Source organism: Oryx dammah, unplaced genomic scaffold (assembly GCF_014754425.2).
Source record: "Oryx dammah isolate SB20612 unplaced genomic scaffold, SCBI_Odam_1.1 HiC_scaffold_1, whole genome shotgun sequence".
Lineage (NCBI taxonomy): Eukaryota > Metazoa > Chordata > Mammalia > Artiodactyla > Bovidae > Oryx > Oryx dammah.
Window position 1 is genome coordinate 43,500,468 of NW_024070185.1, and position 16,809 is coordinate 43,517,276.

Here is a 16,809-nt window from a genome sequence, read left to right on the forward strand (position 1 = left end):
TGACATCCCGAATATCCAATAGCAACCAGAAGAATTTTTTAAAATAGCAATACAGTTGTCTTCTTATTCAATCTGTGCCCAGTTTTGTGGAATAGTCCCAGGTGTAAACTCACCACCACTCTAACTTTCAATTCCCCTTTGTGTTAAACAGTTTGGTGGGTAGAACTGCTGAGTTGTTTCAGAGGAGGTGCTGTTCTGATGCCCACACTGAGGTGAAGGCCCTCAGAGCAAGCTGGAACTTTCAGGGTGATCAGGACAGACACATCTGAAAGGAAAGGGGCCCCTTATTGGAAAACAGCCTCACCGGAAAACCACTCTGCTTTTGGTCTGGATTCAAAACTTTGGTATACTTTTAAAAGGCTCTTTCTTCATTTGGAAAATTGTAAGTATATACAAAAGTAGAGAAAATACTGTAATGGAGCATACGTAACCATCACCTACCTTCAATAATTTTGACTTATGGGCAATTTGGTCTCATCCCTGGGTCAGGAAGATCCCCCAAAGGAAGGTATGGCAGCCCACTCCAGTGTTCTTGACTGGAGAATCCCACAGACGGAGGAGCCTGGTGAGCTACAGTCCATGGGGTCTCAAAGAGTCAGACAGGACTGAAGCAGCTTAACACAGCACACAGCATGTACTCTCACTTACTACTCCCCCACTCAATGTTGGATCGCTCAGAACAAGGCCCCAGAGATCATATACTTTCATCAGTGAGTATTTCAGTAGAGACCTCTAAAAGATAAGGACTTTTAAAAACATATACTATAATGCTACTATTAATTTTATTTCCTATTTTCATGAAATATGTAGTCAGCTCCAAACTTCCCCAACTGTCTGTTTTTTTTATAGTTAGTTTCTTAATTCAGGTTCCAAATAAGGTCTATATATTCATATGTTTCCCAAGTCTCCTCTGAACTATGTGAGTTTCTTGCACTTTTACAGTTATCTGAAATAAAAATGAATTGCCAATGAAGCAGAAGAGGAAATATGAAGTCGTGGACACCTCTTGTTTTCCTCTTCCTGGGAGAAAACAGATAGATATTTACAGTGAGAAAGAGAGAGGATAACAAGAGAGAAAGGGATAATATGAGAGATGAGGTTCTTCTGTCAGCAGACCCAGTGGAACCTGAGGCCAACTCCACATCTCCCTGCTTGAGATTTCATTACAAGCCAATAAGTTTCCACTTTAGGAAAAAAAATTAGTTGTTTTTAGTTGGGTTCTATCACTTGCAACCCAGAGGAGTCCTAGTGCAAACTCCCCTATGATCTGGAGAACAGTGCACCTTTCTTAGGGACCAGCACATGCCTCTTTGCAGAATCAGAGTGAATCAGGGAAAGAACTCACCTCATAGGAGCTTGGTGGTTGAATTCTAATTTTGCCTCCCCTGTATACTCAGCCGTAATTTGGATATAATAGTTCACCTCTCTTCTAATTTTCTTCACAAGGACATAAAGTAATAATAATATAAAATAATTTCATGAATGTGTTGTCCAAAAAAAAATCAGCATTTGTAGTCATTTCATAATAGGTAAGAAAGTTACCCCTTTTTTCTATAGGACTTTCTTTGGAGAAAGTATAAGTTATAAGAGCAAATGTAATTTTTGTGTGTATAACTTCAACACATTCAAGGGCCAGTATAGAACCCTTCAAGTATTTTAGACTTTCCAATTTCCAAATATCCTATACACTAATCACAAGGAATCCTCTCCAGTTAGTAAAGCAGGACCATTAGGATGTCTGCTAGATCATAACTTTTACTCTCAACTGAGTTTCTGCACCGTTTAAAGACCATAAAACACAATTCCTTCAAAATGGTCTATGATTCATCCTTGTAATCAAGCCTGGATATCCTCCCATTTAATCTAGTGAAGGTGATTTTAATGAGCTGATGTCTCACTGTAAGTCTCCTCCTCACCCTTTAACTGTTTCTTCTCTTCTGGTATCCATTCTGGGTCATTATTACCTACTGGCACCTCTATCAGGGAACTGGGAGGAAGAGGAATGTGAAGGTAGTATCAGTCAGATATAATATTTCTTGACAAATTAGGTAAAAAGTTCTAAATCTATAGGTGGAAACTGAAAAGTTACAAGATGTGATTGTTTATGTCATCTTTGGATTTCCATTAGGTATAGTCATATATATATAAACAGTTAAACATAAAACTTGGAGTTAATGTGTTATGATCCCCTTCTATAATTCAATCTGCCTGCTGAATCTTGAACAAGTTATTTAACCTCTCTGATTCTTACTTTGCAATATGAAGGATGGAGATGATAACACTGTCCATATTATTCATATTTAATCTTCCTCATTCAGAAGAGGATGTGAGCCCTCTGACAATTAAAAATGAGGATTTGAGGCCACTGCAAAAAACATAAATAGATGAGAAAACCAAGGTGGTTGGAAATTATAGATGAGAAAAAAATAAAGCTGAAGCAAACTCAGGACACTAGTAAGTAAGCCACCAGACTTGGTAGTGTGTGTGCTCAGTTGCTAAGTTGTATCTGACTCTTTGCGACCCCAACGACTGTAGCCCACCAGGTTCCTCTGTCCATTGGATTCTCTAGGCAAGAATATTGGAGTGGATTGCCATGCCCTCCTCCAGGGGATCTTCCTGACTCACAGATCAAACCTGCACCTCCTGAATTGCAGGTAGGTTTTTACCACTGAGCCACCAGGGTATGACTGATCAGCAATTTGCTCTGTTGTTACACAGGCTTGCCTTACTGAAAAACACAGCCCAGAAATCACACAATTAAGCATCCTGACATTGCTATACAGTAATGACAAGCAATAATATTTTCCTGGCAGGCTCTCTGTGTCTTCATTGAAATTCTCCAATGTGGAGACAGTCGTACCCACCTCATCCACTGACGGATAAAGGGCAAAGAGCTCGGCCTGCCGATTGGTCCTCCGGGCCTCCTCATTCTGCTTCTCGAAGTCCTCAGCGCTCACTTGTTGTACGAGATTTTCCAGCCTCGGGTCAGGCTGCAGGCTGCGGAGGTCAAAGTCACAGGTGGTGTTGGAACCTTTCCCAGAAACATCACACAGCACGTTCAGGTGGCGGGGACCTGCCTGTAAGAAAAAGACATGGCTTCATGAGCGAGATCACGGGCTTCAGATGAGAACTAAAGGGTCTGGGATGTCTCAAGATGGCTCCAACAGGAGACTGCAGAATCAGGCCTCAAGGAGTCTCTGACAAGAATCACATATAGCTTCCTGGACTAAATATCCTAAATTTAGATGTCTCTCTCCTCCTTGGAAGCAGGTGATTAACTCATCAGATGTAGATACACCCGTTCTTGAGGAAAAGTTTGACAATAGTCCTATAGTGCTATTAGTTTGAGGGGGTGTTCTTTTCTGGAGATTGGGAGCCAAGCCTCCTAGGAACCATACACATGTCTTGTGCTTAAGCAGAACAGAACTGGAATAAGGTGTTAAAAAAAAAAAAAGGCGGGAGGGAGACTGGACTGGGGAATAAAGAGACCTACCTCATGCTAATCTCAACTCCAGAACTTGGCTTTCAAAACTGGAAAATAAGATGATCTGTGAGGAGCGTTCCAAATTAAACTTTATATAAACTCCAAAGCATGTTTCCAAAGACAGAAATGTGGGCATGGGAACACTTTCCTACAGGACTTTAGTAACAGTTACAGGAATAAGTACTAGAGGGGGGGAAAAAAAGCACTTGCTATTTCAGCAGTATTCACTCAGCTGCAGCATGCTTGAAAAAATTTCAGTCAAAAAGAGGATGCTTTATTCCATTAGAAATGTCTTGGAAAGTGTGAACTGGATACCTAACTCGAGACCTGGCAAAAAGTACAAAACCAAAAGCAACAATATGTTGTAAGAACACAGATAGATCCGTTACAAATATCTGTAAAATATATGGTAAAATGTTATTCTCAAAGTACTATTAAATGGACATACTACTGTGCAATAACTCTAAAACAGTTTTGGTCTTGTGCAACAATGAAGACCCCGTACAGCCAAAAATAAACAAATAAACAAAATTATAAAAAAAAAATTTTTGGTGATATCTGTCTACCTCATAAAAGTCCTGCTCTCCTAGGTCATAAATTTTATCTAAACTGAATGTGTTAACAATCACATTCACACACAATATTAACCAATATTAATATTTAAGTCATTAAAAATTTTGTTCATCTTAGAATTTATAAGATTCTTAGGAAAATTATTTGCGTTACCCAAGACTCTTTAAAAGAATAAACATCTGTATCTGTCTCCAGAATTTATTTAAAGGCCACAACTGGACAAGTAAACAAAGGTATGAGGACAAGAGTATCTCTGGAACACTGCTTGTAGTAACAAAATAATAAAAACAACCTAAGCATCCCCCCAAAAAAGAAAGTTTTAAGATTCAGAGATTTTGGAACTTTCATACAATAGAATGAGGCTGTTTATTCAGCCTTTAAACGAAAAGAAGAACATGCTGTCATTAGAAGAGAAAGACGATCATAGTATATTTTCTTGTTAATAAGAAGAAAGAAGTTAAATAATATTATATCATCAAATTTTTATGAAATATATTTGTACTATGGAGTCATATCATATATATGTGTGTGTGTGTGTGCGTATGTATATATATTGAAATTATGTAAATTCAGGCATTTGACTTCACAATTCCACTCAAAAAGGTTCCTAAGAATGACTGAAAGGGAAGATGCTGCCTGTCTGACCATCTCTCCGTGATGAGTATTAGTTTAATACTTAAAAACACACACTTCTGTATAACTTGCCTCTGAAACCCAGCCACTGACTTGGTGTGCTGGAGGAGTGAGGAACGCGTGTGCTGCTCATGCACCTTTTGAAGCCACCCTTTATACTCTGCTCTGTGATGCTGGCTGTGTTTAGCAAATCCTGTTTCTGCTTTGCTACTTCTCCCTTTAGGTTCTGCATGGCTGGGGGAGGGAGAAGGGCCTGGCTGCTTCCTCTCTGCCTGCACGTCTCATCCTGGTAGTGGCAGTTGCTTCTAGTTTTCTGTTTCTTCCAGCACTTCGAGAAAAACCCTCATCTGACCTTCCTTGGAGGTACCAGCATCAACTGGGCAATTCTTTCTCCCAGGAGGCCTGAGTCCAGACTCTCAGCCCTTGTGAGGTCTTTCCCTGATGACACCACCAGCTAGGCTATGTCCCCTCCTCAGGTATTTGAGGCCCAGCTCTGAGGCCTCTCTTCTGAGCTTGCAGGTTCTGATAACTCCAAGCTCCTCCCACTAGACCCATGGTTCTCAAACAGTCCTGGGACCAGCAGTATCAGTATTTCCTAGGGAATGCTCCTGAGAAATGCAAATTCTCAAGTCCCCACTCCAGCTGCAGTAGAACAGAAACTCTGGAGTGTGGCCAGCAATCTGTGTTCAAACAAGCCCTTCAGGGGGATTCCAATGACACTTAGGTTTGAGACTCACTGCCACAGACCCCAACCCTAGAGTGGTGTGCTATGTCTTGTAGTTACAATTTCTGTAAGACTTCAATGTTCCTTTTTGGTTCTCTCAGTCCTCAAAAATACATTTGACTAATTCCCTATGTAAAATTTATTCAGAGGAAATATCTAGTTTGTGGTTTCTGTCTGACTGAAACAAGGGAACAATTTAGTTGGTCATCTATATGATGAAAGCAGAATTCAGTCAAAATTACCAATGAAAACCCCCTGAAATTTCCCATAGAGGATGGCATACAGATATTCCACGTTTCAGTAAGCCCACCAGATTCAGCTCCAGAAATGACGCCTGATTTCTCTGCAGAGATAAGTAGTCAGCCTGGCTGCAGTTTGAAATAGGTATTATCTAAAACCTCTAGTCATATTCAGCATGGTGAGATGCTTGTGTTATGAGGGTACCTGAAAGCTGAAAACTATACTGGTTTAGAAGTCCTGTGCAAACTTATACACATTTCTTCCTCTACGCTTTATTTTTTTTAACCTACAAAATGGACAGACTGGACCAGAGCACTGGTTTTTAAAATCTTTTGTAAACTGTGGTAAGTATACATGTAATATAAAGATTTCATCACTTTTTAGTGTACAGCTCAGTAATGTTAAGAACATTTATATTGTACAACCAGTCTCCAGAACTCTTCGTTTTGTAAAACAGAAACTCTACCCCCATTAAACAAGAACTCCTCATTCCTACCTCTCTGCAGCCTCTGGCAACTACCATTTTAACTTATACATCTATGAATCTGATTATTCCAGGTACCTCATATAAATGGAATCATACAGTATTGATTCTTTTGTAACTGGCTTATTTCACTTAGTGTAACGTCTTCAAGGTTCATCCATGTTGTAGAATATGTGTCAGAATTTCCCCCCTTTTTAAGGCTGAATAACTACTCCACTGTAACTTCCCAAGTGGTGCTAGGGGTAAAGAACTTGCCTGCCAATGCAGGAGACCTAAGTAATGGGGGTTCAATCCCTGGATCGGGAAGATCTCCTGGCGGAGGGCATGGCACCCACTCCAGTGTTCTTGCCTGGAAAATCCCATGGACAGAGGAGCCTGGTGGGCTACAGTCCATAGAGTCACAAAGAATTGAACACAACTGAAGCCACTTAGCACACACACACAATACTCCATTGTATGGATACGCCACATTTAGTTTATCTCTCCATCTGTCCATGGACACTTGGTTGTCTCCACCTTTGGCTGCTGTGAATAATGCTGCTATGAAAACAGGTGTATAGAGCTCAGTTCAGTTCAGTCGCTCAGTCGTGTCCGACTCTTTGCGACCCTATGAATTGCAGCACTGACTTTTAAATTCTAACTACTTTGTAATAGTAATAATAATAATAACCACATTCATTGAACACAAAGTGTGAACTGGCACTGATTTAAATGCTTCACACATATCAACTCATTTAATACTCAAACAGCTTTACCAGTTGTGTACTTTTATCATCCTCGTTTTCCAGGGAAAGAAAATGAAGACCAGAGAGTTGAGTTATCCTGTCTGAGATTATAGAGTAGGTTTGTGGTAGTATCAGAGAGAGAGCCAGGCAGTCTGCCCCAGGGTGGAGCTTTCAATCACACTGCAGGCTGCCTGAGGCGTTGGGGGCACCCTGAGTATCTGCCGGAATCATTACAGGGATGGGCCCAAATCCACCCCCCAAGTTAGAGACCCTCCACTTTTATCTACTTTTATTTGAACACCAATTTATATAGCTAAAAACAAGTATGAAAAAAATATCACTGACTAAATGGTAGAGCTCCTTCTATTCTAATATTCTATGAGTCTAGCCTTTTTATTAGTTTTTTAAAAATCAACAGCATGCCATGGCAGAACAGTCCAGTAACCTGGCAACCGTGTTTGTTGATAGGAAATACCTGAGCGCTGGGTTCACTGCTCTCCAAGGTTTCTGACTCAAACGTCTGTTTCTGAAGCGTCTTGTGAAAATCTTTTCGGGATCCAGTCTTTTTAAAGCTGCAAATGTCTGAACTTCCTTGGTTCCTTTCATTGTTGTTATTAAATAAGAGACAGAAGGAGGAAGAGAGAGAGAGGCAAAATCATTAGTCTAAAAATAAAAGTAATGGCTTAAATGCAGACATGGTTCTGAAAGATCTTGCAAAGAGAGGACCAATTGTAATTCTTCACATCTAATTGTGCACCAGGCCTAACACAAGGCTCTGTTGTAAAGAGATACAAATTTGCCTCTTCGATGGCTCACTATTAAAGGCAGGGGTGGCCTGGGAAAATGCCACTTCAGAGGTATGGTCATTTCAGCTGTGGGGCATTTGGCTCCAAGCTGAAGCTGAACTATGACCCCATTGGAAGTGGCTGGAATAAATCTAGCAAAGTGCAGAAGCAGGGAATAAAGGTCATTTGAAGATAAAAATAGAGGAAAACATTTAATCTTCAAATCAATGTTCTTAGTAAAGAATAAAAAAGGCAGGATGTGGTTAAGAAAAATAGAATTAAATTATCTATGTACCGAAAATCTTTGCTACCATCCTCAATTGCTACTCCATGCATGTTATTAAAGTTGTTTTAATAAGTGTTGTAAATATTATACGATATCACTTATATATGGAATGTAAAATATAATATGAATGAATCTATATACAAAACAAAAACAGATTCACAGGCATAGAAAAACAAACAAAGTTACTAAAGGGGAAAGGGGGAAAGAATAAATTAGGAGTATGGGATTAACAAACTACTACATATAAAATAGATAAGCAACAAGGATTTACTGTATAGCACAGGAAATTGTATTTAATATCTTATAATCACCTATAATGAAAAATATTCTGAAACATACATATATAAATAGATATACATATAGAACTAACTTTGCTATACACTTGAAGCTAACACACTATTGTACATCAGTTACACTTCAGTTTTTTAAAAAATGTGTTGCTATAGAAAGGGTTTAATGTAATGTCTAGCACTGTCATTGGAGAAAGAAGTTAGACAAAAGAAGTTAGAAAAAAGGGCAACAGATATAAGTTGTCAAATAATAACTATAGAAACCAACATGTGCATTCCCTATTTTTATGACTCAAAGTCTTCTTGGAAAACATGCTGCAAACTCAACCACACAAACATGCACCCGTCTTGTTTGATTTCCCACACTATTAGAAAACCATCGAGGAAGCTGGTATAAGGATGTAAAACGAGGTTGGGATTTATTACAAAGATCAAAGAGAAGACAGACAAAGCAGGAAATGTAAGAGAGCTACTAGCAATAATCCAAATACAGTTTATAACTCTTTGGGTGGGGTGAAATGTTGGGTTATGCACAGGGGCACAGAGCAAGTATTCAATACTAAGTGAAAGGAGTCAGGGAAAAAAAAGATAACTGCATGATTCCATTTATATGACATTCTGGAAAAGGAAAAGTTATAGTGACAGAAAAGAGATCAGTGGCTGCCAGAGTCTGGGGGTTAAGACAGTGAACGCAAGAGGCCTGGGGCAATTTAGGGGGGCGGGTACTGGGACTGTTCTGTGTCTTGATTGTAACAGCGGTTACAAAACTGTATGCATTTGTCAAAACTCACAGAACTGTAATCTAAAAAACATGAATTACAATTACCTCAAAATCAATGGACAGAAGTTTAGGATTATGCCTGACATTGATTAGGATACTGTTTATATGTAATACTCATTAAACGTAAGGTCTGATACTTTGCTATGGTTTATTATATTGCTTTACAGAATGATGGGTTTTGTTGAGCAGGAGTAAATGGATTCAAGTCCTGGCTCCACAGTTTACAAGCTGTATGACCTAGGGTAAATTACTGTATTTTTTTGTGTCTCAATTTTGTTATCAGAATAATAGGAATTAAACTAATACCTACTTCATCAGTTCTATTGCATGCAATAAATACATTCACATATGTAAAACAGAAAATTTCTTGGCTTATGGCAATAATTCAGTAAATATCTGCAACTACTTGATGTTTATTAAATGGTATTAGAGAACATCATTCAATTGTCCCTGTCAACTGACAAAGAATCTAAACTAGACCAATAAGTAAGATATTATAAGCAAGGGGAAAAAAGGGTACAACTCAGTGTTGTTGAAGATTTCCTTTAACATAATGGTCCATGGTAAATTTTTCATGATAGGCAAGGCACTACAATGATATATTCATGGAATAAAGATAAGACTTGAAAAATCTTAAGAATTGTATTTTAGGGCTATTCTAGTTCCAATTCAACCAATCCAAAATATTCCTTTCATTCTGAGGACTTCAGAAAAAGCACTTATATCAGTATGTCAGAGGAATGAACCCCAAACTTTATCTCATGTTTTAAGGCATCACAGGGAAAAAACTACTTTTCTCTGGAGGACCATACTTAATGAAGCCACTTAGTTTTCTATGGACATGCCTTTGTTATCCATAACCATACAGTCAAACACTGATTTAGTTGCTATTTTATTCCTCAATTATCTCCTTGCTGATATTACATTTCTCTGTAATATCTAGGGATAGTCTTTTATGTCCTTGCTATCTATGATAATGGCTTTGAATCCCACTTAGGGGCAGGGGAGTAGAGTAATGGCCATTTGTGTTCCTTCCCACTCTCATAATGCTATAGGACATTTGCCACTCAGGTTCTATAATTGAGACTTTTAAATCAGACAAATAGTGTGTTCATGAAGGATAGGGGAAACTTCTAGATTTTTAATGTATTAGGGAAAGATGAAATTGCACAGAAGCACAAAATTCATGAATTCCTTTTGAGAGAAATATATTTTCCTACTTGAAATGTTTGCCTGTGTTACTTAGACCGGAATTATGCCTTTAATAATTCCATTCCACCTTTCTACTGTCTATAGCACAAAGTTTACTGTCTCCACTCTAAAAATCATGCTTTTCCTCTTCATGACTTTTGAAAATGATCAATAAATCTAATGAATAGCCAGTGCCATGGCTGCATGTTTATCTCATCTTATTTCCATCTATTTTGATAATTTTGTATGGATTGCTGTTTACTGCCATCCTTTGGGTAACAGTAAATATTTTAATCATTATTTCCTCTGTAATTTTCTTTAATGAACTAAAGAGAGAATAACTTAAGAATGTGTTTGGTGTCTTGGTGGAGAGTGGAGCTCTCAAGTAATTAAACTTGTTTACATGCTATTTATTCTTGGTCTATTATCCATAGTGAAACATTTGATGAGTGTTATGAGCAGCATCATAAAAGCCCTTAGACTTTGTCTTTCATCCTGGGTGATTAAGGTAATTCTGAAGGAAGGTCGTGCTCAAGGAGAGCTGGCATATCAAGGAATGGGGTATCATCTGTTTTATTACTCCATATTTTACTCCCAGTGAACTGGTAAACAATTATAATTCAAACACATCAGTGCATATAATTCAGTTACTCCCAAAACACCATAAAAATGTCTCCCTGATCAATAATTGCTTATTATGACATGCATTTCTTATGCTGGCTGTCAAGGTGCTTAGCTGTTTGCTTTCTAAAAGTATGGAAAGCCATCCAGGCTCATCAGCCTCTACAGTTACAAACAGCAATCCAGCTGTGGAAATCACTGAGCCACTCTTGACCTGTTATGCTCAGATTCCCCATCCCCACAAATCCACTCCCACGAAAGCCCAATTCACAGGCTAGCCCTTGCACCCGCCTTCCCTGACCTGGCCAGCATTAACTGCTTCCTTCTGTGAATTTTCAAAGCATGTTGCTTCTACTTCTCGTACAAGCTTTCATCATGCTCTATATTACAGTCTAATTACTTGTCTAAATTTTTACCTCCCCTGCTAAATATGTGCTCTTCCTCACTAGACTATGACTTCACCAAAGACATAGATTCCTTTGAGCTAGGATTCCTGTGTATTCCTCAGGAGGTATTTTCTAAACCTTTGTTGAATGGGAGAACAAATGAAACTCTAACAAGCAAAGAGTCATATCATACTCCTCTCACACAAGGGTTTTCAAATCTCTCAGACTCACCGTCGTCTTTCTCTATAACAAATATTTAATAATGCCATCTTTATAACTCAACTTCCTTATTTTTATAAGTCCATAAAAATGTCCCAGCTGTTATTTATTGAGAAATAAAAGAAACATAATACATAAAACAGCATGTGTGTAAATATGCAAATGCTTGGACACGACTGCACCAGAGAATATAATGAAATAGCTGTTTGCACCTGTGGGAAGAACTGTTGTCAATATAACACCTACAAAACCAATACAGACATGCTGTATGGGTGACTCAAACACCACGAAGCAGCACTGCTGGCAGTAATGTGATTTCTAAAATGGGGGGAAACTCCTGTAGCGCTCTAACCAGCATGAAGCTTAATTTCCCCTATGTTTACATGAAAGCTGTTTCCTTGGAAAATTCAGTTCAAAATTATTTGTAAGAAGACATACAGGCTTGGCTCAGATATTTACAGACTGGATTTTCACGGCCCTGAATGTCCAGAAGGACATGTGATTGTTGTGTTGGATGCTGAATTTGGGACAATCCTTCATTGTGTGTGATGTCCAATGCACTTCAGGGTGTGAAAAGCAGTAGTCCACCCTAGTCATTGAGATGATAAAAAACAGAAACCTCAACTACCCTCATTGACAGCCATTGCTATCATAGATTTTGGCAACACACCTGGGAAAGGAAATCCACAAAGACATCCTGGAAGGAGTGAAATAGAACAAGTTTAACCAGGAAAACAGCTGCATGCAGGTGTTTGTTTGGAGGGAGAATTCTAGTAGTGGAATCCTAAAGTGAATGCTTTTCAGAGTTCTACTTTTGGTTTTGGTAAGAAAGTAAATGTCCCATATAGAAATAACATAGGGAAATAGAGATGTTCAGTTCAGTTCAGTTCAGTTGCTCAGTCGTGTCCGACTCTTTGCGACCCCATGTATCACAGCACACCAGGCCTCCCTGTCCATCACCAACTCCCAGAGTTCACTCAGACTCACATCCATCGAGTCAGTGATGCCATCCAGCCATCTCATCCTCGGTCGTCCCCTTCTCCTCCTGCCCCCAATCCCTCCCAGCACCAGAGTCTTTTCCAATGAGTCAACTCTTCGCATGTTAGGAGATTTTAAATTCAACATATCCACAAATTAAGGGTATTTAGATCTATAGTTGGAGAAGGCGATGGCACCCCACTAGAGTACTCTTGCCTGGAAAATCCCATGGACGGAGGAGCCTGGTAGGCTGCAGTCCATGGGTTCGCTCAGAGTCAGACACGACTGAGCGACTTCACTTTCACTTTTCACTTTCATGCACTGGAGAAGGAAATGGCAACCCACTCCAGTGTTCTTGCCTGGAGAATCCCAGGGACGGTGGAGCCTGGTGGGCTGCTGTCTCTGGGTGGCACAGAGTCAGACACGACTGAAGCGACTTAGCAGCGGCAGCAGCAGATCTATAGTACATGCACCAGTATTGCATCTAACGGTATTATCATTGATGCTAATAGAGCTATCATTTCTTGGACTAGTGATTGTCTTAGTTGAGATTCCTTAGAAACTGAGCCTGAGACAAGGACTCAAGTGCACATGATTTTTGAGAGTGTGCACTTTTGGAAAAGAAAAGCCTGTAAGAGAGATGGGGAAGCAGAAGGAGTCAACTAAGGAAGCAGGCTCAGATAAATTATTGGCATTATACACAGAGTACTCTGGAATGTTCACATTGCAAAGTTGTCCTACTATCCCACTTTGAGGCAAGAAATAGGACTATGATACCCGTTGTACCCGTGCTGTTGTGCTAGTCGGGCACTGCTTATTACCAGTCAACCCAAAGTGGGAGGTTAGGGACTGAGAGGCAGAGTGAATTGCTCAAATGCCTTTGGGCACAACAGCTCCTATATACTCAAAGCAGCTGTGAAATAAATGCATGGGATGGCAAAAGGGACATCCTAACGGTCTCTATTACAATGCCAGGCACCTAACATATGTTAATCTCCTTTTATTTTGGAACAATTTCAAATTTATAGAAAAATTGAAAATATAGTAGAAAAGCCTTTTCCCTCTCCCAACCCGTTTGAGAGTAAGTAGCTGACCTAATTCTCCATTAGCCCTGAATACTTTAGTGTGTCATTTCTACAGACAGGGGCTTCCCAGGGGGCACGGATGATAAAGAGTCCGCTGAGCAATGCAGGAGATGCCAGGAGGCTCGAGAGGCTCAGGCTCCATCCCCGGATTGGGAAAGTCCCCCAGAGGATCCAGTATCCAGCCTGTTCCGGTGTTCTTGCTACCTTACCATGAACAGGTATTCCTGCTACCTTGCCATGGCAAGAATAGGTATTCTTGCCCGGAAAATTCCATGGACAGAGGAGCCTGGCAGACTACAGTCCATGGGGCTGGCAAGAGTCAGAAACTGAGCATATGCTATAAACAAGGGCATTATCCATCATAATTAGTATGCAACCATCACATTCAGGAAATTAACACTGACACATTCAGTTCAGTTCAGTTCAGTCACTCAGTCCTGTCTGACTCTTTGCGACCCCACGAATCACAGCACGGCACCACCTAATCTTCAGACCCCATTCAGCTTTCACCAAATGGGAAATGCCTTTTAGAGCAAAAGGATCTTATCCAAAGTCATGCATGTCAAATGCCTTTAGTCTTATTTACTGTGGAACAGTTCCTCAGTGTTTCCTTGACTTTCATGACCTTGAAATTTTAGGCCTGTTATATTTTAGAAAGTTCCTCCACTTGGGTTTGATTATTGTAAATGCCTCATGCCTCATCAAGCTTTCAGCTTATTGATTTGTATCGTTACAGATTCATAGTTTCCTATTTTATTCAACATATCCTACTCCATTTCTATTATTACTTGTTTTGGTGCTCTAATTGTCCTTAAGTTGACCAGGGTGAATCCCTTCAGCTGCTCTTACGTCTTTTTCACATGTCCCCAGCAGGCACTGATCACATCCTACTTTCCACCTCAAGACATTCCAAGGTGATCTTACTTTTTTTTTTTCTCCCTCAAAGCTGGTATCAGTCATTTCTCCAAGAAGTTGTGATTCTTTTTAGTGGAAAATGATTCTTAGGAGCCAAGATGTTGGTGTTGGGTGTGCTTAGTGCTATGAAAGTATTGACCCTCCTATGTCTTTTCAGGGAACAGAGTTACGTAGGGAGGGTATGGGAGTGTGATTACGCACATGTGGGCTGAAAGCCAGGAATTCATGTTGATCCTTGCTATCTCAATCTGACATCACAGTATCCATTCTAGTTTTCTTCCTTTCCATATTTTTAACTTCTCAGGCAGTAAAAAATCTGCCACCTACTGTCCCTAATGCATATCACTCCCCTTATATGTAACCATTGCCAACGTCACCGCCCCCAACCAAGATGCCTCCCTAAAATTCTGACTCTGACACCCTGCACCAGGTTGTCCCTGTGATGCTAATGCTTAGTGCCAGGCGACACTCCTGCCCAACGAGGACATCCTTGACCGGACTCTGACCCCTCCAGGTAGGCTTCTCCCCCACGTGTGTGCTCCCCTCATTCCACTCGGAATGTCTGCTCTGTTAGCACATGCCAGGCCGCCCCAGGCTCACATACCCTCCTCACACCACGTAGGTTCTGATTCTCTGTGCCCGACAGGCCTCCTGAATGTGCGCCCTCCTCACCCTGTCTGGCCTTCAGCTCCTTATTCGGGCCCTCCTCAGCTCATCTGGCCCGCCTCATCTTTATCCTGAGGCAGGGATAGCTAACTTGTTCTGATGGTTTTCACACCAAATTGTACAACAAAGGAGAGGAAAGAAAGAGAAAAGGGTATAGGAAGGGAAAGAGGAAAAAGAAGAAAAGGAACATGCATTGTTTTCCAATCCTTACACAGGCCTTCAAAGTGAGCAACTTTTCCCCCTATCATTTCACACTTGAGGAAACTGTGGTTCAGAGAGATTAAGTCACTTGCCCAGGGTCTCACAGCCATTACACAAGGAGCCAGCATCTGGACGCAAGTCCCAGTCTCTATGGTCCAGATTCTGTGTACTCTACCACACTGTCCCTAAAGAGAATGCTCTCAAAATATGTTTGGTCTTTGGATTGTCCCCATATGTGTAACAGTAGTATTTGAAAAAGGAGAAGGCAATGACACCCCTCCAGTACTCTTGCCTGGAAAATCCCATGGACAGAGAAGCTTGGTAGGTTGCAGTCCATGGGGTCACTAAGTTCGACTAAGAGTCGGACACGACTGAGTGACTTCACTTTCACTTTTCACTTTCATGCACTGGAGAAGGAAATGGCAACCCACTGCAGTGTTCTTGCCTGGAGAATCCCAGGGATGGGGGAGCCTGGTGGGCTGCTGTCTATGCGGTCGCAGAGAGTCAGACACGACTGAAGTGACTCAGCAACAGCAGCAGCATTTGTAAAAAAGGAACACAGTTCTCTGGAGAAGGAATAGTTTGTGCTCCTTTCATGAGAATGAGTCTTCTACCACTTGGCTACTTCTCTGCCTCTTTCTTGTCTGCAAATAGGTTCAACAGGAATGTGGCTTTCTTTGGCTCAGATGCCCGGGTAGGGTAATGAGGCTGGCACTCTGGTAGCTGGTGGCACTCAGCCATCAGTCTCACTACCTATTTCATGGTAGTTTCTGCCTTCTGTTGCTGGCACTTCTGAAATGAGTCATCTTTACATGCTTGCCAACCCTTGGCCTCTCCTCTCCAGCCAGCTTTACCCGTGTTGCCACCCAGCAGCTCTGCAACGTTCTGAGATGTTAAAATGGGGAAGTAGATGCTAAATCTAGAATGAGGAAGGGGAGCACAGTTTGCTCTGGTTTCAAATCCATAGCCATGGAATACATCTAGTCTTCATGCTTTCATCCCCAAACCATGAGGGCTGGTACAGATATAGGGTTAGAGTAGAAATGTTGTGAAATGAATTTTTAACACTATTCTGTACCTCATTTTTTAAAAATGCCCATTTTTTATGTCTTTGGGGATCCATGTAAAGGACTTCAGAAAACATTCTAACAAAACCAAGGACAGAAAAGAAAGCATCCACTTACATAAAATAGCAAAAGAACAACAGCCAGAAAATCTCATTTCTCCTAGATTTAAGTTTCTTTTGAGGATAAAATCTGATATGAATTTCTTCAGATATAGTGTATAAACTCTTTACCTTTAAATCATAGATATAACTCTTTATCTTTAAATCTGGGGGAAATGTCCTAGAATCCACCTCATGGCCATGCCCATACCTGATGGAGAAACAGAGGCACAGAGAGAGATGACGTGAGACAGGTGGAGGGCAGGCGCATGGCTGTAACTATGTGTGTGCTGGGGAGGGGATTTGTGGGGGTTCACTCACAAGTAAACATATTTGGAACTAAGTTGTGTATTTTATGAAACAATAAAGAAAGCTAA

At 40.5% G+C, this 16,809-nt stretch overlaps 1 protein-coding gene across 2 annotated transcripts in view; it reads right to left on the reverse strand.

The window, feature by feature from the left end:
* DOCK8 (dedicator of cytokinesis 8) overlaps positions 1-16,809 on the reverse strand; it is a 237,852-nt gene that overhangs the window by 134,376 nt on the left and 86,667 nt on the right. For both annotated transcript variants that reach the window (XM_040248157.1, XM_040248226.1), the window contains 2 exons: positions 7,339-7,462; positions 2,865-3,077 (listed from right to left, as the gene is read on the reverse strand). In XM_040248157.1, the coding sequence (XP_040104091.1) occupies positions 2,865-3,077; positions 7,339-7,462 (337 nt within the window). The remainder of the gene's footprint in view (positions 1-2,864; positions 3,078-7,338; positions 7,463-16,809) is intronic.